This window comes from Leptodactylus fuscus, chromosome 4, assembly GCF_031893055.1.
Source record: "Leptodactylus fuscus isolate aLepFus1 chromosome 4, aLepFus1.hap2, whole genome shotgun sequence".
In the NCBI taxonomy this organism is placed as follows: Eukaryota; Metazoa; Chordata; class Amphibia; order Anura; family Leptodactylidae; genus Leptodactylus; species Leptodactylus fuscus.
Genome location: NC_134268.1, coordinates 103,327,994 through 103,355,275, shown reverse-complemented (window position 1 = coordinate 103,355,275; position 27,282 = coordinate 103,327,994). Strand labels below are relative to the sequence as shown.

The following is a 27,282-nucleotide window of genomic DNA, read 5'->3' as shown; positions in this document are numbered from 1 at the left end:
TCGTCCTGCTCCAATTCACTTGAGGCTAATTTGCATATCCATAGAATTATCTCCGAATTGCTTCATTGTTTTGTGGTGACAAAGGTATGATTCTAGTCCTATTAAAGGCCCCTACACAGCATCACAATTGGTTTGTGAGACATTTTGAATCTGACAGACTCTGTTTAAGCAGCCCATCCTAAGGAACTACAATAGAAGGAGAATGTTATCTTTGTACCGTATTAGCCAGTGGATATGAAATGTAAAGATTGAGAGTCCGCAGTAGTTGATACCTTTTTAATGGCTAACAAAAAATGATGACAGATTGCCAGCTTTCGAGACTGCTCAGGTCTCTTCATCAGGTTGGTATAACACAATATCTTCACAATATGACTTCATGACTAGATGAACCTTCTCCCTGTCCCTATGGACTAGTTAAAGAGGAACTTTCACCACCTGGGCCACATGCAGTTTTATACACTGCTAGAAAGCTAACTGTGTGCTGAATTCAGCGCTCTATCAGCTTTCCCGTTCATTGCCCCCAGTGAAGAGCTATTGGTGCCGGTACCGTAGCTCTTCACTGTCAGAAGTGCGTTCTGACAGTCAGTCAGGAACGCCCTTCCTCACAGTAGAGTCTGTAGCGCTGTACTGTGAGAGCGGTGAGGAACGACTCCCCCCTCCTCCTGACAGTACTCGTTCATAGACTAGAACGTGAAAGCCGATAATGCGCTGAATTCAGCGCACTGTCGGCTTTCTAGCTTTGTATTACACCGCATGTGCCCCAGGTGGTGAAAGGTCCTCTTTAAGATAAAATTGCGCTGGGTGGAGCCTAACCGTCTAAGCTGATGGTCGCCTGAGCCTGCAGCTCTATCAGCAAACCAGACAGAAGTTGCCCTTACCTCAGTTCCAAGCGGCGAAAGATGGGGAAAACGAGCAGGGACATAAGTGGGGATCCCCCTGGTACTCATATCTGTAGGAATCAACCAGCAGAGGTACATAAATTCTTTAAAAAGATAAAATTGCACCAAGTTTTAAAATCTTAGAACTTGTCTTTTCAGAAACAAAGTTTAATGAGGGGAATAATAGGAAAGATTATTACTTGATGCTGCTCATACTAGGAGCGGTTTACGGTGAAAAAAAAACACAGATTCCCTTTTAAATATGTGAAATGTACTTTATCAGCTTGGGTTATGTTTATTTATCCCTTTGGAGCCCATTTGCTTTCAGTCCTACATTTGCCTTATTCTTCTATATCACCTTATGCACATATATACAAATGTGCTCATATATACAAATATAAATGTAATTTTATGTTCTCTTTAATCTCCAATATTCTTAACACCTTATTGTTCAGTTTACAGTCTCATAATGGCTATACGTGCACTTCCACCACTGCCACACAGCAGGGTAGTGGATAAACTAGCCATAACCTATGCCTACTTATTCCATCACCTATGCCGCATAATGTGTTTAAAATATATAATACACTAGAACAATATGTGAGTGCAACTAGATTTGTTATCCTCGTGAATCCGGAAAGTTGTTGCGGAAACCTTCTTTAAGGTTGGTGACATAGAAGGTTGTGATTTTTATCTGTACTTACTAGTCTGAAAGCAATTTTTTGCCTTAATGTTTCTGGCGTAGATCGTAGTAAGATGGGAGACAAGAAACTTAGTACGACACAGTCTTTCTGCTGGATAATAGGGGAACAGTCTATGAGATAAGTTATTGATGAAATTAACTGCTGAAGTGGAGAGGAAATGCAGCAGGCCAATACATGTCATAGTGTGCAGTCAACCATTCACAAGAGCCACATTGGTCTTGAACCATATTGATCTATACTATAATTCTAAAAGAAATTGATGGATGGAAGGAACCATTGACAAGAAACATAAAGCGGCCAAGGCAGAGCCTTATATGAAAGTGGTAACATGCGACTGGAGTGCTCATGTGTGTACTAGTCAGAATAGTAGTGTCTCCAGTGACTGTAAACCTTAATAGCTGTCACCTCCCTATTAAGATATACAATAGGAAATGGCATGCTTGTATAATTCAACCCTACCCCAGCCTTTCTGAAGAGCATCTCTTAAAGGGGTATTCCCATGTACATAATTACTTTTAAATTTGTAGATAATTAAAAGTTAAACATTTCTGCAAATATAAATAATTAAACATTTTGCAGAGTTTTAAAGATTTTCTCTAAATATCTTGTGGTCACAGTCTTGTAGTCTTGATCGGTTGCCATTGGATACGACCATGAAGGCAGAACCTAAGGTCAGAAAATTAGCTATGATTTCCTTATTGTGGCCAGGATATCTTCTGATACATGTAGTGTTCATGTCTGATAACCCAGCTACAGTAAAAAAAATCGTGGCTGGGTTTTTGACAAGTCCAAGACCATAGAAAGTTTCTGCATTAGTGGTCGTAACCTTTGGCAACCGATCAAGACAACAGACTGTCACCACTAAGATGGTTAGAGGAAATCTTTAAAACACTGCAGAATTTTTAATTACTTATATTTGCAAAACTGTTTAATTTTTAATTATCTACAAATATAGATATGATCATGTACATGGGAATACCCCTTTAAGCTGTCAAACTTCTTCTTGCCATCTAGATATGCCTGACATAGCAAACATTTCCCCAGCATTTTGTTAGGTGCTCTGGCCAATACAAGGAACTCTGAGAGAGCAGAGGATCTACTTTTGATACAAAAATTTGATGTAAATAAAGTTACAAAATCCCCATTTACTTGCATTGGATGCAAATTCTGAGCAGATTTGATGAGGAGTTTGTGGTAGAATATGCGCTGAAAACATGACACCTAGAATTTCAATATGCACTGCTTAGTCTAAAAGCCTCTCACCCCGGATCTTCCAGGAGTGAGGAAATGGCAAATTGCCCTTGTACTTATTTCATTTATTCTTCAAAGAAAACACAAATTCTGCAAAAACAAATTATTAGCTTGAAAACCTAATTTACAAGAAGGTGATTAAAAAGTTATTTCAGAGGAACCTCATCTTGACATGACAGACACTAAAGGTTACTGGGAAGCTTACAAATAAGAGGGAATTGTAAAGAAACAATGAATGGAAACTCTTAATCATCCTTTCCATGAAATGCAAACAACCTTAATGAAGTGAATGTAATATGCCAATCTAGTTCACTGATATAAGGGATGAAATGACAGATCTTGTTCAGTGAAGATATCAAGACACATTAGATCTCTAGAGCTGATATCTTTATGCTCTCGCTTTTATGCTGTGCAATATCATAGTATCATATTATGCAAAACAATAGCTGACTAAGAGCAAATAAAGAAACTATTATTTCTGGTCTTTTTCTATAGTCAAACATGTTGGAAATTGGTATTTTATCTACAATTTAACCATATCCTTGTTTTTTGTTGCCTTTTGTTTTGGATACAACCCCTCCAAACAAAATGAAGTGTACTGAGTACTTTTAATAAGATACAGAAAGTACAAATCCCATTTCCGTTTGGGATCTTAAAAGCACACATTTTAGGGTTTAAGTAAGTAACAGACACTGAAAAACACAGGTAAATGACCATGATACATAGATATATGGTACATCAATTGCTTGTTGTGCAGTTACAAATGACCTGAAATATGGAACATTTTATCTGTATTTAGCTTTAGCTATATATTCGCATCTTGTCATTGTTTAGTTCTTAGGAGCAAACCTGTCAGGTCATTCATGCTGCCCTATATATGATAGAGGCTGAACTGTGTGATATATAGATTTATAGGATTAGGATTTCTACATGAAAAGCAGAGTACATCCGGACAGGACTTTTATGAGAGACAGCCTGACAGCCTTTGTACATACCCTATCTACATATGGTGAAAACAGTCCATCAGTGATGTGTAAGAGACATGCCAGGAACATACCGATGGTGTGTTTCATGTTAGTTAATCCAAAATAGTATAAAATATTAAAATATGGTAAAATGATAAAGGCAATATTGAGATATGTTGCCCCAAAATAAAACTAGAAAACAATATACCTGTCTAAACCCCTATATTCCAGTATGTGAGATTCTGCAGGATATCGTTGTTGTCAGATTAGATAGCAGACATATATTTGGAATCACAATACAAGCGAGACTTGGTTTAATGATTTGGGACTTGTGTTATTAATAGAGTAAGTTACCTTACAGCAGGACCTGAAAAAAAACATTACAGGGAATTTATTAAGACTGGCGATTCCTAATAAAATCCAAGTGGAGCAAGGCACGTCTAAATTATTAAAAGTCTCTGGTCTCATAATAGATCAGTTACAGTCTCATGCACCTAATGTAAATAATGTCAGGAACTGTCATAGACTTCATATATAACTCCAGCAAGGAGCAGAAAGAACAAGGTGGTGCAAAAAATGGGCAGTGTGCCAATTTACACTCATCTACCTCAGAAAAAATGGTCTGCAGCCATGAACGGGTTAAAATATATAAGACTGTAACATTTTTACAGAATAATTTATTTAAAGCATATTATTAAGTTCATCTAATATTATGTAGTTGTCTTCAACATTCAATATGTTTGTGGTTTAATCATTGTTTATTTTTTGCACTAGTTTATTTTTTTCTTTTCTTTTGTAGGTTCATGCTTCATTCGAACTGACCAACTAGATGGTGAGACAGACTGGAAGCTGAAAATTGCAGTAAGCTGTACCCAGAGACTACCGGCGTTAGGTGTAAGTGATAATAGATATCAGTCTTCTTGTAGCATTTGGAGTACCGTATTTTTCGGACTATAAGACGCACTTTTTTTCCCCAAAATTTTGGGGGAAAAGAAGGGTGCGTCTTATAGTCTGAAGGTGGCGCCTGGCATCCACTGTAATAGAGAGGCGGAAGCCGGCAAGTGATAGACGCCATTACAGGTGCCGGGGCCTGAGACATCGCTGCGCTCCTCTGCCTTGCATGAAGCCAGCAGCGGCAGGGGCTCCTCCGTGCCCCCGCCGCTGGCTTCATGCAGGGCAGAGGATCGTAGCGATGTCTCAGGCCCCGGCGTCTATCCCTCCCCGGCATCCGCCTCTCTAGTACAGCGGATGCCGGGTCAGTATCAGCGGCCCCTTCTCCCCCGGGGCCGGTCCCCACCGGCCCCGTACCTGTAAAGTTGCAGGCCGGCTCCTGCGCGGCGATATCGCAGGAGCCGACCTGTTCGGGTGACAGCCGGGAGCCTAATGAGGCTCCCCGGCCTGTCACGGCTATGTTAGTATTGCGGCTGGTCTCTATGACCAGCCGTAATACTAATAGACAGAATGTCCCATAGACGGCAATACAGTTGTATTGCCGTCTATGGGACTTGCGATCAAGTGACCGCAGGTTCAAGCCCCCGGGGGGGAATAAAATAGTAAAAAAAAAAAAAAAAGCTTTAAAAATATGAAATAAATAAAAGTTCTAAATCACCTCCTGTTTTTTTTTCAATACAAGGTGATCTAAGCAATAGATATCCCCCAAAATGGTATAACTAAAAATTACAGCTGGCCCCGCAAAAAAAACGCTCTCTGCATCCCCGTACAGCTGCAGGGTCACCGGTCAATGTGGCCTTGCAGCTGTTGCAAAACTACAACTCCCATATATTAAATATTTTACCAGTTTTTGCTTCAAAATTTTTTTTCCCTATTTTCCTCCTCTAAAACCTAGGTGCGTCTTATAGTCCGAAAAATACGGTAAGCTTTGTAAAACCATTTGGGGTAATTTTTTTAGTTGTGCATCAGTCAGAGCACTAATAATATATTATTATATATAATATAGTCCGAAAAATACGGTATTTTCTTCTCAGCCAGTGGTTTCAATGAATAGTGAATAGTAAAATAAATTTATTTAATGTAACATATTAACACAAGCTATTCTAGCGCCATTCTACCTCTCCTAGTGATATCATATCAACATGGTTGTGTCTTCCCTTCATCAACTTACGTCTATGCATATTGGTCATATTAATAAAAGATAAACATTTTTGCAAATATAAATAATATTTTAAAAGATTTTATTCTAACCATTTTAAGCCTGGTTCACATCTGCATTCGGTATTCCGTTCAGGGAGTTCGCATGGGGACACCCCCCGAACAGAATACCGAATGCATTGACAAACTGTGTTATTATGAAAGCACACATACTCCATAGACTATAATGGGGTTCATGTGTTTTCCGAGTACTGTCTGCACGAGTCTTGAGGAGAGGAAAGTAGTTCATGAAGTACTTTTCTCTCTGCATGACTCGTGCGGACAGCGCACGGAAAACACACGGACCCCATTATAATCTATGGAGTCTATGTGCTTTCATAAGTACACCGCTTGTCAATGCATTCGGTATTCTGTTTGGGGGGGGTCCCCATGCGAAATCCCTGAACAGAATACCGAATGCAGAAGTGAACCAAGCCTTAGTGGTGACAGTCTGTTGTGTTGATAGATTGCCAATGGATGTGATCATGAATGCAGGAACTTTTTGTTGTCTGATATATGTCTGTATATATATATATATATATATATATATATATATATATATATATATAATGTATTAATATAATAATACATCTTTACATAATAAATGGGGGGGTATTTCATTTTGGTAACATATTATGTTTGGTAGTTCTATATGATTTTGTTGTTGTGGACATGTTTATGTCGAGGTTTTTAGGTTAGATATGAGAAGATAACCTGGCCACAATAAAGAAATAATGGCAGTATTTCTGACAAGTGCCAGACTGTAGAAATTTCCTGCATTTATTTTCGTACCTGTTGTCAACAATAAGGGCTAGTTCACATGGGCATAGAGGGGGCGGATTATGGCGCGTAATCTATGTCATAATCCGCTGAAGAAGCAGGCTTTCTTTAAGTGGATTCCACGGCTTATTGAGCTGCGGCATCCGCCTCGCGGCAGCAACCTCCGGAGTCGGCCCATTCATTTGAGCCTACTCCGTTGGGGGAAGCCGCGACTGTCGGAACCCGCGACAGTCGTGGCAGGCGGGTTTTGACCTGAGAGTGACGCGGCTCCCTGCGTCACTCTCCGTGCCAAAATCCACCTATACCCTCCACGTGTGAACTAACCCTAAGATGATTAGAGAAACTCTTATAAAGTCTGGACAAATTTTAATTACTGTATATACTCGAGTATAAGCCGTCCTGAATATAAACCGAGGCCCCTAATTTTACCACAAAAAACTGGGAAAACTTATTGACTCGAGTATAAGCCGAGGGGAAAAATGCAGCAGCTACTGGAAAATTTCAAAAATTAAAATAGTCGAAGTTTTTGGGTGCAGTACATACTGGGAAAGGGGGGGGGGGTTTGGTTGTCTGTCTGCCCCTTCTCTGAGCTTGAGGACTGTCCACCCCCCACACCCCACTTGGAATTCAGCCTGGCTGAATATAGGGTATCTGCAGTGCTCCTATTAACCACTTCCTGCAGATACACAGGGATACCTAATGTGTATGTGTTTCACAGTCATTTCCTACTTTTCTATGTATTCTAGGGAAAGGAGTGATTTAGAACTTTTATTTACTTTATTTTTTTATTATATTTTTTTAAAGCTTCTATTGCGGCTGGACATAGACCCCCCCTCCCAAAAAAAAAAAAAATTTTTTTTTTTGCTTGACTTGAGTATAAAACTGTGCTGAAAAATTTGGCTTATACTCGAGTATATACGGTACTTCTATTTGTAAAAATGTTTAAATTTATATTTTCTACAAATGTGGAGTGCCCATCCAAATAAGGAATGTCCATCTCAACATATTTACTGAGAACAGGGCTAGGAAAATATATTTTAGTGTTTTGAGCAGTTTAAGAAGACTACACACACTTTGTTTTTCATTATTTTGATCCATCATAAGATCAGAAGATGGAAGAGAGTTTTCTAATAGACAGTGGACAGTTTCATTGAGTCAGGTAAACAACAAAACAAAACTGTGCATTTTTTCTGTCAAAAAGGTGGACTAACAGAGTCAAACTAGATTTAGCTTTAAAGGGATTCTACCAACATTTTTTCTAATTACCACGTCGGAATAGCCTTAAGAAAGGCTATTCGTCTCTTACCCTTAGATGTGGTCTCCGCGGCGCCATTCCTTAGAAATACTCGTTTTAACCGGTATACAAATGAGTTCTCTGCAGCAATGAGGGTGGGCCCCAGCGCTCAAACAGCGATGGGGGGCGTCCCCACTGCTGCCAGAGAGCTCACTCCAGCGACTCTTCCATTTTCAGCTGCATTCCCGCCTCTTCTGTCTTCCGTCTCGGTCCAACCTCCGATGCCTGTGCAGTATGCTCCTGTACTGAACTACAAGAGCAAGAGCGGCCTCCCAAAAACTTTAACAGTTTTCAAAAGTAATTTACCTGGTTGGATAATCCCTTTATTATAGATGCCAGATGAGACCCCATATATTAATTCTCCCAGATCACATACCTTATAGCTTTGCATTGCGTGATGCCAAAGCATCTTGACATGTTAAGCAATGTTGTGAACCCATAAAGTATAATGCATTCTTATTGCCCCCAATACAGTATAATGCTCCCATGGTGCCCTTCAAAGTTTTATGACCCATCGCACAGTTTAATACTCCTCTCTAGTGCCACCACACAGTATGATGCCCACTCAATTCTTCCACATAGTAAAATGCCCCCTTTAGTTCCCCGTCATAGTAGAATTCATTCTTTCATTCCATGTAAACACAAAATATGTTTGTAATTGCGGTCTGATTTTAACTGTAAATAGTATTGTTTGCGGGATAACCTCTTAGGGTATGTTTACACAGAGTTTTGCAGCAGGTGGATTTTGACGCGGAATCCGCCTCAAAATCCGCCTGCAAAAATGGCCCCCATTGACGTCAATGGGAGCTGTTTGCTTTTTTTCCCCCACTAGCTAGTAGCGGAGAAAAGAAGCGAGATGATCTATCCTGCGGCGGGTTCCGGGTCTGATTCAGCTGCGGTGTCCGCATCTATTCCAGCCACGGTGTCCGCGGTTCGAGACATGCTCCTGTTTCGGCCTATTAATTCGGGCCAAATCAGGAGCGGTATGCCATGACGGAATGCCAATGCTGCATCATCATCTAGTCGCGGCTAGCCATGCGGAATGTTCACAAGGCGAAAAAGGTTTCTGCGACCTTGGTTCTAATTATCAGGGAACTCAAAAGGAAGAAATACGCAAAATACTTTCCACACTTTGTGAAGCAATTGCAAAACTGTCATTTGGTAGGATGACTTCTGTATTTGTAGTCATCATTTTAAGTTGTTTGTGCTACTAGTCCTACAAGGGTTAATGCTATCTGTTTCACAACTGTGGGAATTCAATATCAGTGACCCTTGCATTCCTAAAGTATTCTTGTCACTGGTACAGTACCTTGCTAGTACTTTCTCCAGCATTGACGTGCTCATGATTTTCTATAAAATTCCAAGCAAACAATGCGTCTCATAAAGACCAAATACTTCTCTCTAATCCTTTTTGCTGCATTGCTCTCCATTTCTAAAGTAATCCAGTCACATAACTCTCATAAGTGTACAGATGGCTATATTTAACAATTGTGCTCCAATACATTAGCTAGCTATTTCCATAATTGCCAGTTCTGACATTTACACAATTCTTTATAGAAAACATTCAATAAATATTTGTTAATGATGCCCAGAATTTCACACATATCCTTTGATATTCTTAATTCATTATAGTGTGTATTGCTTTGGCCATCAAGGGTGAGTGTTCATTATTGTGCACATTCACATACACTACGTGCTGTATATACATAACTAACATGTGCAAAATATATTTGTCTTATAAAAATGGGAGGATTAAGAAGTACAAATAAAATTATTACTAAAAAAAAAAAAAAATTGCCACTTTGAACCTGTTCCCAGTTACCTATACATTTGTTTCCCCCAGACTAATATGTGTAGGCAGATTCAGAGAGGTAAGTGTAGAAAAACTCATGCACACTGTCATTGGCTCATTACTATATTGAAGAGCTGTGCCTGTCATGTACAGGCGTAGCAAGCGTTCATCAAACGCTCATTTCATGGTAATATACCGTACGTTATATTCCTTCTACCTCTGTGTAGGCTTTCCTCTTACTGTCTTGCAGAACAGCTTTTGAAAGGTGCGCTAACTCTCAAGCACAAGGATCAGTCACATGCACAATATGTGCTATTGAAGACTCAGTAAGAGCACATCCACAAGAATGAGCAAGTGGTACTTAACTGATAAGCTCATCACTTGTAGGCTTTATCCGTAGTGGATCAGCCGCTTGATGATGGTGACCGCAGAGATACCGCTGTTTAAAGAAAAGTGAGGGCACGCGCAGAACTCAAGTGTTAGAGAATTAAAAGGGTTATGCTATAAAATATATTTACCCTGTTTCCCCGAAAATAAGACAGTATATTAAATTATCTTCTGAAATGTATGACCTGTCTTATTTTCGGGGGATGTCTTATGTAACGGCTGGAATGGGGGACAATCGGCAGTCATGCCGGCGCTTCCTTAGCGGAGCTCTGGCATGACTGCCGATTGTAGGTGGTCCGGGGGGGAGGGGGGTATCTTATTTTCAGAGAAACAGGGTATCTTCTATCCATAGGATCCTGAGAAGAGGCCAATCCCTATGGTGGACGGAAATGTGTCCCCACTCCCATTCCATTCACTGGGAGCGCTGCAGAAAGCCAAAGTACAGTACTCGACTATTTCTGTTGCTCCCATTGAAGTGAATAGGGGTGGGGGTGGCAAGGTTCCATTGACTAAATGTAAACATGTAAACTATACATTTAGGTCCATTTTGTTTTTCTCGATATGAGTGTTAAGTGTTTGACAACTGTCAACTCTGTAGGCTTTGCAGTGGCCGGAGCTCAGCTGCATTAGTGCGGCACGACCACTACATAGTGTACAGATCTGTCTGCTTATGTCACTATATACAGTGAAGATATTTTAAATATTGATGACCTATCCTAAGGATAAGGCTGGGAGACACGCATTGTAGTGGATGGGATTTTGTACACACCATAACACAGAAAGAAACAAGTGCAAACTATTTGGGTTTTGAATTCATAGCACATCAGTTCTTGCTGTAGGTTTGGCCACATTGCAATGGTTCAAAGGTAGGCCAGTCATATGGGAATCGTGGCTGCGGGGAAAATACAGCCCATTTTGACAGTTTTTTTGCCACGACTGAATCATTTGATAGTTATCTGCTACAGATAGCCCAAGTGAACCCATCCTATGGGGCTTTAATGTGCAATGTCCAAGCATGTGAATATTTTATCTGCTTGCTTTGTTATATTGTACTGTTAATGCTTTGGGAAGTATTGTTGTCTTAAAACTTTGGTGGTTTTGGGAGTATGTCATTACGGACTGTTTAGGATTAGTAGAAATAAAGGTACAATGTTCCAGCTTCTAATTCGCCCTTATCACTTCTGTTCTGACTGAGGCAAATCATGATTATCCATGATTTCCTGACGGTGCTTGGTTTTACAGTCTTCCCAGCTCTTTGCTATTAGTGAAATGTAATCCATTGGGAAGGTGGCAGTGATACACTGTTCACAAACTGTAGGGAGCCTCCTTGACCTAACTCATGCTCATTCAAGGGATTGCTGTTTCTTAATGCAGTCAATTACATGCTTTTCTAATAGTCACTAAAGCTGCTATTTTGCAGAAATTCTCTAGCACAAAGGTGTTTCTCTTATTCAAAGCACCTGCTGTGAAAATGGCAAAGATTGCTTATTATTTATACAACCACTCGTGTCTGCTATCTGATCGCACATATTCTTTAGTCATCCTTTTACCCTGGATTGGCGTTACCTTGCTATAGCATTTCCTATCTGCTATCTATCTATTTATCATCTATCGATCTATTTATCATCTATCTATCTGTCTGTTATATGTGATACTCATAAAAATAGCATTCCTGTATGATGTACATACATATATGTTTTATATTTTTGTTATGCATTAAATGACAGCCTAAGTAAAATGCTGACATCAACTGTTCAGGCTCAGCAAGAGACTTTAGTGTTCATAATTCTTGAATGCCACCTGCTGGTCTTAAGTTACCATAACCGCTTCCAACTGAATCTTTTCTGCTCCAAATTTCATTTCAGAAAATTGTCATTTAAAAATGACTATTGCCATTATGTTTTTAGTTGTGACTTGAGATACTCAAATTTATTAAATTTTATTTATGTACATGTACAAAAATATCAGCTGTAAAGTGTGACACTATAGGAGCTAAATATAAGTAACATTTATAAATATGGAAAAAGAAAAGAATCAATTGCAGATTTATGAAATGGGAAAAAATAGTGCAAAAAGAACAATAATGTAAATGACAACACTTGATACTGACGTTAACAATATATAAAGGACAATAGAAATTTGTGTCTACTTTGACTTGATCCAATAACAAAAGATCAGCAAATATCTAATGTCAGCATAAAATGAGGTTTGTAATTGCATGTACATATCGTAATTGTCAATCATTTTGATTCCACCGCGTACCTAATGTAATGGATTGTGGGCATCTTGTATTGTCATGAAGCATCATCTGCACAGCTCTGTAACTTTATCCTCGGTGACACCCGGAATAAATAAACCTGCTTCTGAGCTTTTCGTAAAGAACAGATGACACCAACAAAGATGATCAGTGCAGATTTTGTTGTCTTCCCGAGCCACTTAGAATGATCAGACAATTAAATTTTCAACACATCCTTTAATAATAGCTGTCTTGCAATACCTGTAACCTGCAGGTTAGGTTTCCTGTGGTTTCATACTCATAAGTGGAACAGTATTTTTTTTTTTTTCTGTCAGCATTCATGTTGTGAAACATTCATTTCCATCTTATGTGATCAAGTAAATTTATTAGCAGCAGTGAGGTCAGTGTAATTTTCAATAAATGGTGACTCGCTGATTTATATCAAAAGATCCATACAGCAGTAAACAATACCATTTACATTTAATTAGTTTTATTGAACCGGAGGCCATTTTATCTGTAATGAACCACATGTTATGATTAAGGATGTATTTTAATGATCTTTAAGTTGGGTGAACAAATGTTGCCCTTGACCTAATGGAGGAGGTTTCCCTGTCTTATTGATAACCTCCCAGTCATTTCTGTATTATTATACTGACGGCTAAAGAAAAACATCCCCATTATCATGTCGTCTCCTAGTCATTTTCTGACTGATGTAGATGAATGAAATTTATCTCCCCGAGACCAGTTTTACATCTGTCATTCTGAAAGCCTCTGCAGCTAAGAGGGCTCTATGTAGTCTACCGTCATACTGCATGCATTCTACACGTGTCAGTGTATTAGTTTACAATATGTAAAACGCTAGAACTATCGCATCTTAGTGTGGCGTACTATCAATTTGAGTCTGTTGTCTGTTTTTTTTTAGTAAATACGTTTTCATTTTTTATTATTTAGTTATAGTTATTTTTGATAGATTTTTTTATTTATGCTTTTGGGTAGCGCAGTATAACTGAAAGGTACCTTCATTTTATCAATACAATTTCTCTGGAATTCCCAAGCATTTCAGTCGTCTTTGCCATTGTCAGTTTATAGACACACCAACTGTGTTTTTGCTCCATTGTATTCTACAGGGGGTGTTAATTACATGTGAGATCGAAGAGAGAAATGGGAGGGAAGAGTTGGGTTATAAAAAAAAAAAAAAAAAAAAAGTAATCTTTACATTTTTAGTTCTTTCTGATTTATATATTTTCAGTCTTAGTCTCCTAACATTAGCATTGTATCCGAGAGGGATTGTCTTGTACAGCTATTTCTTCTGACCAACCTCCCCTGTACACGTGCTTACTTGGCTCAGTCCAGTGTACATGTGTTTCAGTAGGGAGTAGAAAGTAGGCCACTGCCAGACCTTTGGCATCTTATCTCCATTACTAGCAAACATGTGGAAAGCTGGCATGCCTGATCCTTCATTCCCATTACATCACTGGGACAGAGTTGGGAAAACATCATATGCATTAGATAGTTGGTATGTTCTGCCAAAATTAATGGGTTCGACCACCATTCATCGAATAGGTATGGTCACCTTTGGGAACTGTCCTCATCTGCATTTATGGTTCCTATCAGCCTTTCTGGAAATGTTAATGGTAAGAATAGCAGAGTTTCCAGCACCTGTTGTCCAAAATACCAGTACCCAGACCAACAATATCAAAGCCAGTGGGGTCTAGATGGATTCACCCTATGGTGTATAACACTACATTTTTGTAAAAAAACAAAACAAAAAACAGTTTATGTCTATTAATAACCTGAAGAAAAAATAAACTATAATGTAATTACTTTATTTTCACTATGCATGTGATATACTTCATATAGACTTACAGTGCATGTTTTTCTTCAGCATTGGGAGTAATTTTTGCATTCACAGAATTAAAATTTCGATTTATTTTATGTCAAATAGTTGTTGCATCTAGTTGACATTAAAAAGGCAATTTGCAGTTCAGTTTTCTTAGTTAAGATAGTCTACATACCTGGAGATCCACACACTCCTGATCGATAGACCTGACAGCTGTGGAAAAGATAAAATTGTTCCAAGTCAACTTGACTAAATCAGAAAGTAATTTCCTGACAGAAACCTACCTGTAATGTTGTACCTTTCTTTGTGCTCTATTCAGTGTGTCTGCAAGTTTTACAGGTCAATCTCATCAATATTTTTGCAATTTAAGCTGGGGAAATGTCACAGGATGCAAGGGGCTTGCCTATGGATAGTAAAAAAAAAAAATGTTTTAATTATCTATCTATCCATCCATCCATATATCATCTATCTATCTATCTATCTATCTATCTATCTATCTATCTATCCATATTACAGGAGAAAATGTACCTTCACAATCAATTCATTAATTAAGTAAGCATGCAGATACTTTTATTTAACCCCGTCTCACATTACATACAAGTACGTCATAGGAAGAGTCCTTTTTGACATCCACGTGATCCTGAAGCCTGTTCCAGGGTGCCCAACTATGGGAAAATGGCGCTCCAGCTTGCCAAAAGACAGTGTAGGACACACAGAATCTCAGCCCTTTCCCTATGGGCTTCACTTAACCAGCCCAATATACTTGGTCATGAAACAGTACACTTTTAATGACAGATGTACATCCAAGAGTAATCTGTTTTCATGGATCCCTCAAAAACTAAACAGAATGAGAAATGACATGTTTTATTATTCAATAGATAGATTGGACACATGAACCATTAAAGAAAAATGTTCTGGGAATAGATCCATAGATTTCAATAGGGCTGTATGCTATTGGTGAAAGAAAATAAAAAGAATAAAACATGGGCACGAAACCCTGTTGTGTGAATAAGAGGTGAGCCAGGGACCTCAGCAACTTTCAGCCTTTCTGGTGTCTTCTGCTCCTTCCCGAAGAGACTTCCCCACAATTGAATTTTTCCCAGAGAACCCTGCTGCCACAGTTGAGGCGTGTGACTGGAAATAGACTTTCAAAACTGGAGTCTTCTCATGACTCTATGTAACTGATATTTTGATGATCATCATCCTATCCTGCTGGAATATGCTTCCATCATTTTGGATATCCATTTTCAATTACAGGTTATTGAAAACTGTCACATGTGGAATAACCTAAGGATCTGTGGCTCACCGGAACTGAAAATAAGGTCATTAAAATTGACAAACCTGACACTATTCAGATGGAACTAGACAGAGTTCATTGAGCTCTATAACCTTATTCAACGGATTCCCTAAGAATAACAGAAATTATATGCCACAAGGCTTTCTGTAAGGTAGGGAGCCCATTCTGTTCAGTGTGCTCTGCTGAAACACCTGAATACATTTAAAAACTGAGAAAGGGCAATTCTGTGTGATCTAGCCTGCCATAGCCTGCCAGCACCGCTTTTCATCTGACACTTTCTGTCATAGAATGCTGGTCTATGCTACGCCATCCGTGGATTAAGTTTATGCACTTGAAAAAGGGCGTGAGGGCCTGAAACGCGGTGTTTTATCGTTGTGCACCTTTTAACCAGTAAATTCTACTGTGATCTCGAGCGCGGTCTATTACCTTCTTCGTATAATTCCTCCCTGGAGCTAGCTTGGCTCATCCCTTTGTCTCAACCTGGGCATTGTCATAATTGTGCTAACTTCATTATTCTTAGCAGGAGGTGTCTGGGATCAGTGGACTGAGAGCCTTGCTATCACCTTTTAGCAGACAAGCTGACTCCATAGGAGACTTTCAAAGAGTTATGACCGTATATAGTATATACTGGTACAAGGTGAGGGGACTTAGTCCAAGGGCTGTCCATGAAATATCTGAAATATTACTGTGTCCATCAGTTATTAGATATATCAAACTGAAATGGCTGCTGCAAACACCAAAATATTTACAACTAAAAATGATTAAGATTAATAGGGGTGCCCAAACTTTTTCATAGGACTGTATGTTGGTTGTCTAGTATCGACCCTCTTGGGTTAATAAATATAAAACTTTAGAAAGCTCGTCTCATATTATCCTATAAGACCCCGGTCCCTCTCTCAGGGTGAGAGCGGACGGTTAAGGTAAGAAGTTGATTGCAGTTTTGCCCGTGGCAAGGCCAGGTAGGCCAGAGGCTGGGTCAAAGTGGCTTTGGCGAGGCGAGATCCTTCACAAACACCCTCACGATACATGATTGCTTCACAAAAAAAATGCTGTTTAGTTAAACTCCAGATTTTGAATCTATTGTGAGAATAGCTCATTCCAAATGTTTTCTGTTGTCATTGTACTAGTGCACCTTGTCACTTTTTTTTTTTTTGCTCTTTTTGGATGGATTGAGTGTTTAAGCCACATGACCATCTAAGGATGGAGGAATTGGTGGTGTTTGATGACATGCTCATCTAAGACTCAAGATAACCTACATGATTCTCTTTATCCAAGGGTTAAGCAAGGTCCCTGTGTTCAATCCTTGTTTTCCTATTGTTCTTTCTCCTTCTCTTCTTCCCTTTACCACCCTATATGTAATATATAATGTATAGCATTCTGCCAATCAACGCTGGTTCTGCATCGAACCTTAAACTTCGAACAGCTAGTAGTGTTCGATCGAGTACGAGTATTTCGAATACCGTAGTATTCGATCGAACACTACTCACTCATCTCTAATCAGTAGATTTCAGAAAGGAAAACCCAGTGATTAGACATTTATCACCTAACGTCTGAATAACTGATAAAATGTCCATTGTTTAAAAGCATCTTTAACTGGATGATTTCAAGAGGTGATATGCTCAGTAAAATAAATAAATACTCATTCCCATTCTGGTTTTTAGCAGGTCACCAGTGCTGTAAATCCTGATATGAGCACACAGAAAGTGGAATCTACTCACCACTAAGGCCAGTGAGTGACGGTGCAGTCACAATATGTGTCGAAAAGGGACCTGAAAGTAGAGACAGGAAAACCCCCCACAAAAGAGAAAACCCTTAGAAGCAGAAATGTGAAAACCGTTTATCAATAGATATTTGTTTAGCCCTATGATATACAAAACTGAATGACACTATTGAATGTGTCTATTTCCATATGACAGTAACATGTTCACTTTCACTTGTATTTCATTAAAACCCGGTTAATTAACACCTGCAATGACATAGATAGCAAACCTACATAGCTATAAATTATAAATGATGCTCTCCTTGTACCAGTTTAGGGCAGAGGAGGCCTTTTCCCTATCTGCTCACATCTTAAACTGTTTGCCATTTGTTGTAATCTTTCACACGCTGACCATTCATCACATTCTTGTCCTTCCTATTTGGTTTTCATCAAGGCCACAAGAAATAATTCATATGAAACTAATACACATGTGGGTGTCCTATATCTTCATCATTCACCTCTTTCCCATCTGTTATCACCTACAATTTAGATAATCCAGCCTATTATGTGCTTTATTGTGAACAGAAAAATAAGAGTCTCTTGGAATCCAATACCACACACATACAATAAAAACAGTTGTCCAGGCTCTAGCCTTCCTTTATGAGGCATTTTACCTAAACGGCTTATACAAATATTAAATACCAACTCAGCATACTAAGGAGCTGTCTCTGCAATTTAAGGGGGAAACCAGGAAAAAAAAATTGGTGTAAAATTGCCTGTTCAGTCCAACTGGTTACAGCAAAATATACCATTTCAGCACTTACTCTAATGTTAACATTTCTAATGTGTTCTACCACGACAAAATGAAATCCCAAAATGGGCTGCTTTTATGTGGAGGAATTCACAGGGGATTTGCTGAGGGTGAGTCACAACTTTCACCTTTTGCATTGCACAGGGTGGAAGCAGCAGCAGTGAAGTCCTACAGAATAAACCGATATGTTGCAGGTTTTGTGCACTGTGTGTGGATGAGATTTGCTCAAATTGTTTTGTTCATTAAAGGCTTTTTAAAGATGGCTTTTTACTACCTCGACTTTGTGCCAAACCAGATTCTTTAATATGTGCTGCTCCAAAGGTTATTGCACAGCTGGCATTTTTTCTACCATTCGTGAGCAATCAGTGCAGTAAGTTTTGGTGTCCGATGTACTAGATAGACTCTCTACTGTCAAGTGGGTAGTCTTAAAGGGATTCTATCATTAAAATGCTATTTTTTCTCACTAACATAGGAATAGCCTTAAGAAATGCTATTCTTTTCCTACCTTTAGATGTCTTCTCCACGCCACCGTTTGGTAGAAACCCCGGTTTTCTTCGGTATGCAAACGAGTTCTCTCGAAGCACTGGGGGCGTCCCCAATGCTGCAAGAGAAATCTCCAGTGCCGCCTCCATCTTCATCTGGAACTGCCTCTCCCTGCATCTTTTTCCAGCGCTGGCTTCAAACTTCTATGCATGCGCAGTCGGCTCTGTCATCGGGCCTCGGGCAGAGCCGGCTGCACATGCCCGTGGCCATGTTTTTTTGAGGCCGCTTACACACTGTACTCCACAAAAAAACGGCCACGAGCATGTGCAGTCGGCTCGGCCCAATTGCTGAGCCAACTGCGCATGCGTAGAAGTTTGAAGCCAGCGCTGGAAGAAGACGCGGGTAGAGGCCGTTCCAGAGCAGACATGATGGTGTGATTCAGAGCTTTGACGTTGTCCACCTCTGACTGAACAGTGTCAGAGCCCTGAATTATGTCCCCTTGCCTGCTCTGGCTTAAGACCACCCCTTTTGACATGTAGACAGTCTAACTAGCACATCAGACATCAAAACAAACTGTACTTGTTGCTTAATAATGAAAGAGACTACAGAAAAAAAGCCAACTAAGTGCACTGACTAAAGAAAACGTTCCAACTGTTCTGGAAACAGCAGAGTCGCACCCAATAAAGGATGCAGTTTTTGGAGGTGGTAAAAGGTCCTCTTTACGATGACATATAATAGCATGAGGTACTGAATTTAGTGTTAGTCACGTATGCACCTTACTCCTACGCTACACTACGCTTACGCTATTCAGTGTCTATGGGTTTGTCGGAAGGCACGGAGTGCTATAAATGGCTATGTCAGTTAGTGCTTTAGAGATTAAATTGGAGTAGCAGGACACGTGGTTGACCACCATTCCGTTCAAACTCATCCCCACTTGTTATAATGCACTGAACAGTAATGGGGGGCTTAGCACCTCTGTTCTAATGATTAGTGGGGGACCCAGGAATCAGATATTTATCAACCATCCTGTGGATGGAAAATCACAGCAAGTCAGGGTAAAAATCATATTTGCCAGCTGTCTCAGAAACTTGGTTTTGCGAGCCTCCCGGATTACTAGAAGAGCAGGCAAATCTCCCCTGCCGACAGGGAAGCAGACGCTTTTGTATGTTAATTAGGCACTTAATCGCGTCCAGAAAGGAGACATGGTTTTTCACAGTGTGTTGCACTCTGTTAGACGTATCCAAATTTTTGCATGTATAGGTAAAATACAGGTGGATTTGCCGAATGGTGTGTCTGGCCAATCTATGTTTTTAGGACTGATCCCACCAGGCATGTTGCCTACTTACCTATCTATCCCGATTTGAAGATGTATTTATTGTAGTTTTTTTTATTTTTATGGAACTCCCTTTTAACTCTTTATCCCAAGACAAATGTTGATTTACCAATGCCAATATGATAAAATACAGTTTTACTATTTGATATCTACATTTCTTCATACTAATGTCCTTTCTCAGAGTACAGGTTATTGTTATGTTTTAGGTTTTTAGTTGAAAATGTATTTTAGTCCTTGGGACTGAACCAGCGGAAATCAATATTTTACTAAGACTTTTTAACCTTTTCTAAATATTTTCTATTTCTCCTGTAAGATCCTGGGAAACTCATATTACCGTGATTTTGTAAACCTTCCCTTAGGGATAAATATGTTTTGAAGTATCAGATATAAAGTTATCCATAACATGTTGTTTGGTAATATGCATGCTCGGTCTCTGTCATTATGGGTTAGGCAAAAAAAAAAAATTCTGAGATTTAGTTTCATGAGCAAAGAAGGAAAATCAATGGTATCATATTTAGAAATGAACAAGCTGTTTTTAGTCAGGCCTTCTATGACATAGTCTTATTTATTGATAAAGCTGCATTGTTTATTAATTGCAGCCATTCTCTATTGCAGGATCTCTTTTCAATCAATGCGTATGTTTATGCTCAGAAGCCACAACTGGATATTCACAGTTTTGAAGGTAACTTTACACGGGTAAGTAAACGCTTTCTCTAATTTTTCATATCCACATAATATGCCCTTGAGACAATATTGCATTTGACAGCTTAGTAGGGGAGGTGCGGGCCTCTCAGAACAATGTGCACTGCACCTGCAGAACCTCACAGATGAATACTAGTACTGTCATAAAATTACCTGTACCATTGTTAGGTTTATGTGCTGTTAACGGCTGTCTAAACTCTAAATAATTCAATAATATAGACAATTCAGGTTAAAACATTTATGCTGTGTGATATCCTATGTATTCAAGGCAGTGTGCACAGAAAGGTATCTAATATTAACATTGTATTAAACAACTGAAAAATTTATATTACAATTTCTATTCATTAATTTCCAGAATTTCGATTAGAAATACAACAGACTACAATGTTAAAGTAGTTTCTAGGAATTAAAGGGGTCGTCTCATTATGGGCATTTATCCCCCATCAAGAAGAAGGGTTAAATGTCCCATTGCTGGGGGCCCAAACGTAGTGTCCCCCAGTCTTACCGAAACTATGTCTCTCAACAGTCTCTCAACTATGAGAGACAAAATGAGAAAACAAATCCAGAAAATCACATTGTCTGATTTTGTAAGAATTTATTTGCAAATTATGGTGGAAAATAAGTATTTGGTCAGTAACAAAATTTCATCTCAATACTTTGTTATATATCCTTTGTTGGCAATGACAGAGGTCAAACGTTTTCTGTAAGTCTTCACAAGGTTGGCACACACTGTTGTTGGTATGTTGGCCCATTCCTCCATACAGATCTCCTCTAGAGAAGTGATGTTTTGGGGCTGTCGCTTGGCAACACGGACTTTCAACTCCCTCCAAAGGTTTTCTATAGGGTTGAGATCTGCGGACTGGCTAGGCCACTCCAGGACCTTGAAATGCTTCTTACAAAGCCACTCCTTCGTTGCCCTGGCAGTGTGCTTTGGATCATTGTCATGTTGAAAGACCCAGCCACGTTTCATCTTCAATGCCCTTGCTGATGGAAGGAGGTTTGCACTCAAAATCTCACGATACATGGCCCCATTCATTCTTTCATGTACCCGGATCAGTCGTCTTGGCCCCTTTGCAGAGAAACAGCTCCAAAGCATGATGTTTCCACCCCCATGCTTTACAGTAGGTATGGTGTTTGATGGATGCAACTCAGTATTCTTTTTCCTCCAAACACGAAAAGTTGTGTTTCTACCAAACAGTTCCAGTTTGGTTTCATCAGACCATAGGACATTCTCCCAATACTCTTCTGGATCATCCAAATGCTCTCTAGCAAACTTCAGACGGACCCGGACATGTACTGGCTTAAGCAGTGGGACACGTCTGGCACTGCAGGATCTGAGTCCCTGGCGGCGTAGTGTGTTACTGATGGTAGGCTTTGTAACATTGGTCCCAGCTCTCTGCAGTTCATTGACTAGGTCCCCCCGCGTGGTTCTGGGGTTTTTGCTCACCGTTCTTGTGATCATTTTGACCCCACGGGGTGAGATTTTGCGTGGAGCCCCAGATCAAGGGAGATTATCAGTGGTCTTGTATGTCTTCCATTTTCTAATTATTGCTCTCACAGTTGATTTCTTCAATCCAAGCTGGTTGCCTATTGCAGATTCAGTCTTCCCAGCCTGATGCAGGGCTACAATTTTGTTTCTGGTGTCCTTTGACAGCTCTTTGGTCTTCACCATAGTGGAGTTTGGAGTCTGACTGTTTGAGGGTGTGCACAGGTGTCTTTTTATACTGATAACAAGTTTAAACAGGTGCCATTACTACAGGTATTGAGTGGAGGAAAGAGGAGACTCTTAAAGATGAAGTTACAGGTCTGTGAGAGCCAGAAATCTTGATTGTTTGTAGGTGACCAAATACTTATTTTCCACCATAATTTGCAAATAAATTCTTACAAAATCAGACAATGTGATTTTCTGGATTTGTTTTCTCATTTTGTCTCTCATAGTTGAGGTCTACCTATGATGTAAATTACAGACGCCTCTCATCTTTTTAAGTGGTGGAACTTGCACTATTGGTGACTGACTAATACTTTTTTGCCCCACTGTATGCACATTGCACTCCATTCACAAGGAGGCCTTAAAGGGGCTCTATCACTGGGAAAAGTCATTTTTATCTAAACACATGCTTGCATAGGCTTTAGAAAGTCTATTCCACACTTACCTTTTGTATGTAGATTGCCTCAGTGGTGTCTGAATAAGTCCGTTTTTATTCATATGCTAATGAGCCTCCAGCCAGCTCAGGAAGTTCCCAGCAGCCTCCTCTCTCCTATTATCTTCTATGTGTGTGATTCAAACAGGAAGCTGAGTCATCATCATCATCAGCAGTCTCCCATAGAAAACAATAGGAGAGGTGTGCACGATCTATCGTGCACCAGTCTAATTAGCATATGAATAAAAACGGACTTATTCAGAGACCACTGAGGCAATCTACATACTATAGGTAGGTGTGAAATAGACTTTCTAAAGGCTATGCAAAGGTGTGATTAGTTAAAAATGACTTTTCCTAGTGATAGAGCCCCTTTAAGGGAACTTTCAGTCAATGCTGTCCTCCTGATCACTTGCAATTTAGACTTATCCCCTGTACTATGGATAGGGGATGAGTTTCCATGACAGGAGAACCCCTTTAAGTATGGCGCTGTGCTCTGTAAGTAGTGAAGTGGCAGCAACACTCACCTAAACCCTGTGGCCTCTTCAAATAGCTGAATGGTGGCGGGCACTAGGTGTTGGACCCTCACCAATCTTAAAGAGGAACTTTCATGTCCTTGGGCACCTGCGGTTTTATATACCGCTAGAAAGCCGACAGTGCACTGAATTCAGAGCGTTATCGAGTTTCCCATTAAGTGCCCCTGGTGAAGAGCTATCGGTGCCATTACCGTAGCTCTTCATTCTCGGAAGGGTGCTTCTGACAGTCTGCATCACTGCTGGGCGGTGAGGAGTGCCCCCTTTGACAGTATAGCGCTATGAGCTCTACTGTCAGGAGGGGCGTTCCTCACAGACTGTCAGAAACACCCTTCTGACACTGAAGAACTACGGAAATGGCACCGATAACTCTTCACCAGGGGCACATGATGGGAAAGCAATTATTTCTCCGAAAATAGAATATACAAAAAAAAAGTTCTGAAAGTTCTATTAGCAGCAGATTTAACTGCTCTGTAGTGAGATTTTTCTTTTCTCTCATTTATGTGATATTTTGGAAATAAGTGTATGCCTCACAACATACATTTATCAGAAGAGCATATGCCATAAATGTCTAAGATGGGAATACTGTACCCCTTTGAAGTAGTTGTCTCAGAAAAATAATCCATTCTGTAAAGTCAGCCACCCAGGGTTCAACAGGTTGCAGAAGGTCTGAGTCTAGGAAACTATCAATGATCCACTGTTCTGAACAGGGAAATGTCCTATTACTTGCTGTTTTTTTAAGTGAATGTTTATCTATGAAATATATGGATAGTATTTAGTAACTCTACCAAAATGTTAAAAACTGTTAACTTTAATGGGGTCAGCCACAGTTCTGATATACAGTGTTGGCCAAAAGTATTGGCACCCCAGCAATTCTGTCAGATAATACTCATTTTCTTCCAGAAGATGATTGCAATCACAAATTCTTTGGTATTATTATCTTCATTTAATTTGTATTCAATGGAAAACCACAAAAAGAATTGTCAAAAAGCCAAATTGGATATAATTCCACACCAAACATAAAAAAGGGGGTGGACAAAAGTATTGGCACTGTTTGAAAAATCATGTGATGCTTCTCTAATTTGTGTAATTAACAGCACCTGTTACTTACCTGAGACACCTAACAGGTGGTGGCAATACCTAAATCACACTTGCAGCCAGTTGAAATGGATTAAGGTTGACTCAACCTCTGTCCTGCGTTCTTGTGTGTACCACATTGAGCATGGAGAAAAGAAAGAAGACCAAAGAACTGTCTGAGGACCTGAGAAGCAAAATTGTGAGGAAGCATGAGCAATATCAAGGCTACAAGTCCATCTCCAAAGACCTGAATGTTCCTGTGTCTACTGTGCGCAGTGTCATCAAGAAGTTTAAAGCTCATGGCACTGTGGCTAACCTCCCTAGATATGGACGGAAAAGAAAAATTGACAAGAGATTTCAACGCAAGATTGTACGGATGGTGGAAATGGACTGTATAGTAGGATACCCAGGAAGACCCCACTTCTTACCCAGAGACATAAAAAAGCCAGTCTGGAGTTTGCCAAAACTTACCTGAAAAAGCCAAAAACGTTTTGGAAGAATGTTCTCTGGTCAGATGAGACAAAAGTAGAGTTTTTTGGGAAAAGGTATCAACATAGAGTTTACAGGGAAAAAAAGAGGCCTTCAAAGAAAAGAACACGGTCCCTACAGTCAAACATGGCGGAGGTTCCCTGATGTTTTGGTGTTGCATTGCTGCCTCTGGTACTGGACTGCTTGACCGTGTGCATGGCATTGTGAAGTCTGAAGACTACCAACAAATTTTGCAGCATAATGTAGGGCCCAGTGTGAGAAAGCTGGGTCTCTCTCAGAGGTCATGGGTCTTCCAGCAGGACAATGACACAAAACATGCTTCAAAAAGCACTAGAAAATGGTTTGAGAGAAAGCACTGGAGACTTCTAAAGTGGCCAGCAATGAGTCCAGACCTGAATCCCATAGAACACCTGTGGAGAGATCTCTTGATGGCAGTTTGGAGAAGGCACCCTTCACATCTCAGGGACCTGGAGCAGTTTGCCAAAGAATAATAATCTAAAATTCCAGCAGAGCATTGTAAGAAACTCATTGATGGTTACCGGAAGCGGTTGTTCGCAGTTATTTTGTCTAATGGTTGTGCTACCAAGTACTAGGCTGAGGGTGCCAATACTTTTGTCTGGCCCATTTTTGGAGTTTTTTGTAAAATGATCAATGATTTGACTTTTTTTTTCATTCTCTTTTGTGTTTTTTCATTGCAAGCAAAATAAATGAAGATATTAATACTAAAGAGTTTGTGATTGCAATCATTTTCTGGAAGAAAATGAGTATTATCTGACAGAATTGCAGGGGTGCCAATACTTTTGACCAACACTGTAGAGTATAGAATATAGAGGCTGAATATAGAGGCTAAGTATTCTCTCTTTTTCATAAATGGACTGAATAGCTTTTGAAAATAGTCATGTTTTAATGAAAAAATTTTACTGTTTGGTTGCGGTCATAATATACAGTATGTGTGTATTATATTCCCTAGTATACATGAATAGTGATGGTGTACAGTGCTGTCATTGTATATCTTCAAGCTAATTGTGTTAAGCCAGATGCATTATTGCATTTGTCCATTCTTTTACACAAAGGTGAAGGAGTTAAACTTTCTTAGTTCCATTTTAAAGATGAACCCAGAAAATTAAATTGATCTGTGGTCAAATGGGATTTGACACTGGTAAAATGGTATCATATATTGATGTTTGAACAATCCACTTATCTCTGAAAGATAATCTCAGAATTTGCTAAAAGAGCACTCTTTCCTCTTCCTCATGTTACTGGATATTCTTGCAAATTGCATAGAAACTCAGAATTTTCTCTTAAAATGGATCTCCTTGAAGTCAAGTGGTGGCTATTTTCTTTCTTCAGCATTGAACACTTGAATGTGTTATGAACTCCCTGCTCACACATATTAACTTAAAGTGACCAATTTGACATATACACAGGGGGAATGGGAAATCTTATACCAGGCAGAGTTTATAATTTTAAGACAGATCACAAAACACTTTGTTGATGGTGCAAAGAGCCCTGCATTGATAAGAGTCTGTCACATATAGGGTTAACTTTGCAGCTTCATTTACATATACCATATTGACATTACTATAAAGTGATCTGCAGTGCCATATAGCAACTAGTAATTTCACTATGCGTATCAGGTTTTAAATTAAGCTGAATTGACTTTCTGTATTAAGCACCAAGTTGTAGAATGCAGTAAATAGATAAGTAGTTAGTATATAAATATATGGTTTACATAGGCTTATTGTGTACGAGTAACCCTCCGACATTATGGTATTGTTCTCCCATAGTCACAATACATGTCATCTAGTTTACTTTAACCCACTTTTAAAACCCTTTGCAAATTTCATCCAATATGTCTTCTTCGTTAAAATCTTTAAAGTAGTGGTCAAATGAGTAAATAATAATAAAGAAGCAGTATTCTCATTACTTGTCTCCGATGCTCCCGTTCTCACACTTTTCCTAGATCCCTTGCTGGTCCCTACTTCATAGTTCCTCTCACTTGCATACAATGGCATAGTTTAGTAGTAGAGTTTAGAGTATTGCCATTATATTTTTGTTCTTCGATCCTTGGTGTTTGTGCCTTAATACCAGGCTGTCTCTGATATTTGCTCCTGTTTATGGCATGAACTATGAAAACCTATCATGTACAGATAATGTACCCTTATACACCAGTGCATTATACATGGCAGCATAATGAGCCTAAGGGCTCGTTCACATCTGCACCCGGGACTCCGTTCTGCAGGTTTCTGTTTCCCGCACAAAACACAGCAGGAGACGGAAACCTGCCGGCATGTTTCAATCCCATTCATTTGAATGGGTTTGAAAAGTGTCTGGCCGCGAGCGCCGGTGAGTGTTTTATGCTCTCCGTGGCGAAACCATTTTTTTTTAACCGGACATAGAGTCGGACATGCAGTACTCTGTGTCCGGTTTAAACGGTTTCGCCAC

General features: G+C 39.5%; 1 protein-coding gene across 2 annotated transcripts in view; it reads left to right on the top strand.

The window, feature by feature from the left end:
* The window catches only part of ATP9B (ATPase phospholipid transporting 9B (putative)), a 249,056-nt gene that overhangs the window by 73,433 nt on the left and 148,341 nt on the right, over window positions 1-27,282 (top strand). For both annotated transcript variants that reach the window (XM_075270907.1, XM_075270906.1), the window contains exons 8-9: window positions 4,598-4,692; window positions 20,514-20,594. In XM_075270907.1, the coding sequence (XP_075127008.1) occupies window positions 4,598-4,692; window positions 20,514-20,594 (176 nt within the window). The remainder of the gene's footprint in view (window positions 1-4,597; window positions 4,693-20,513; window positions 20,595-27,282) is intronic.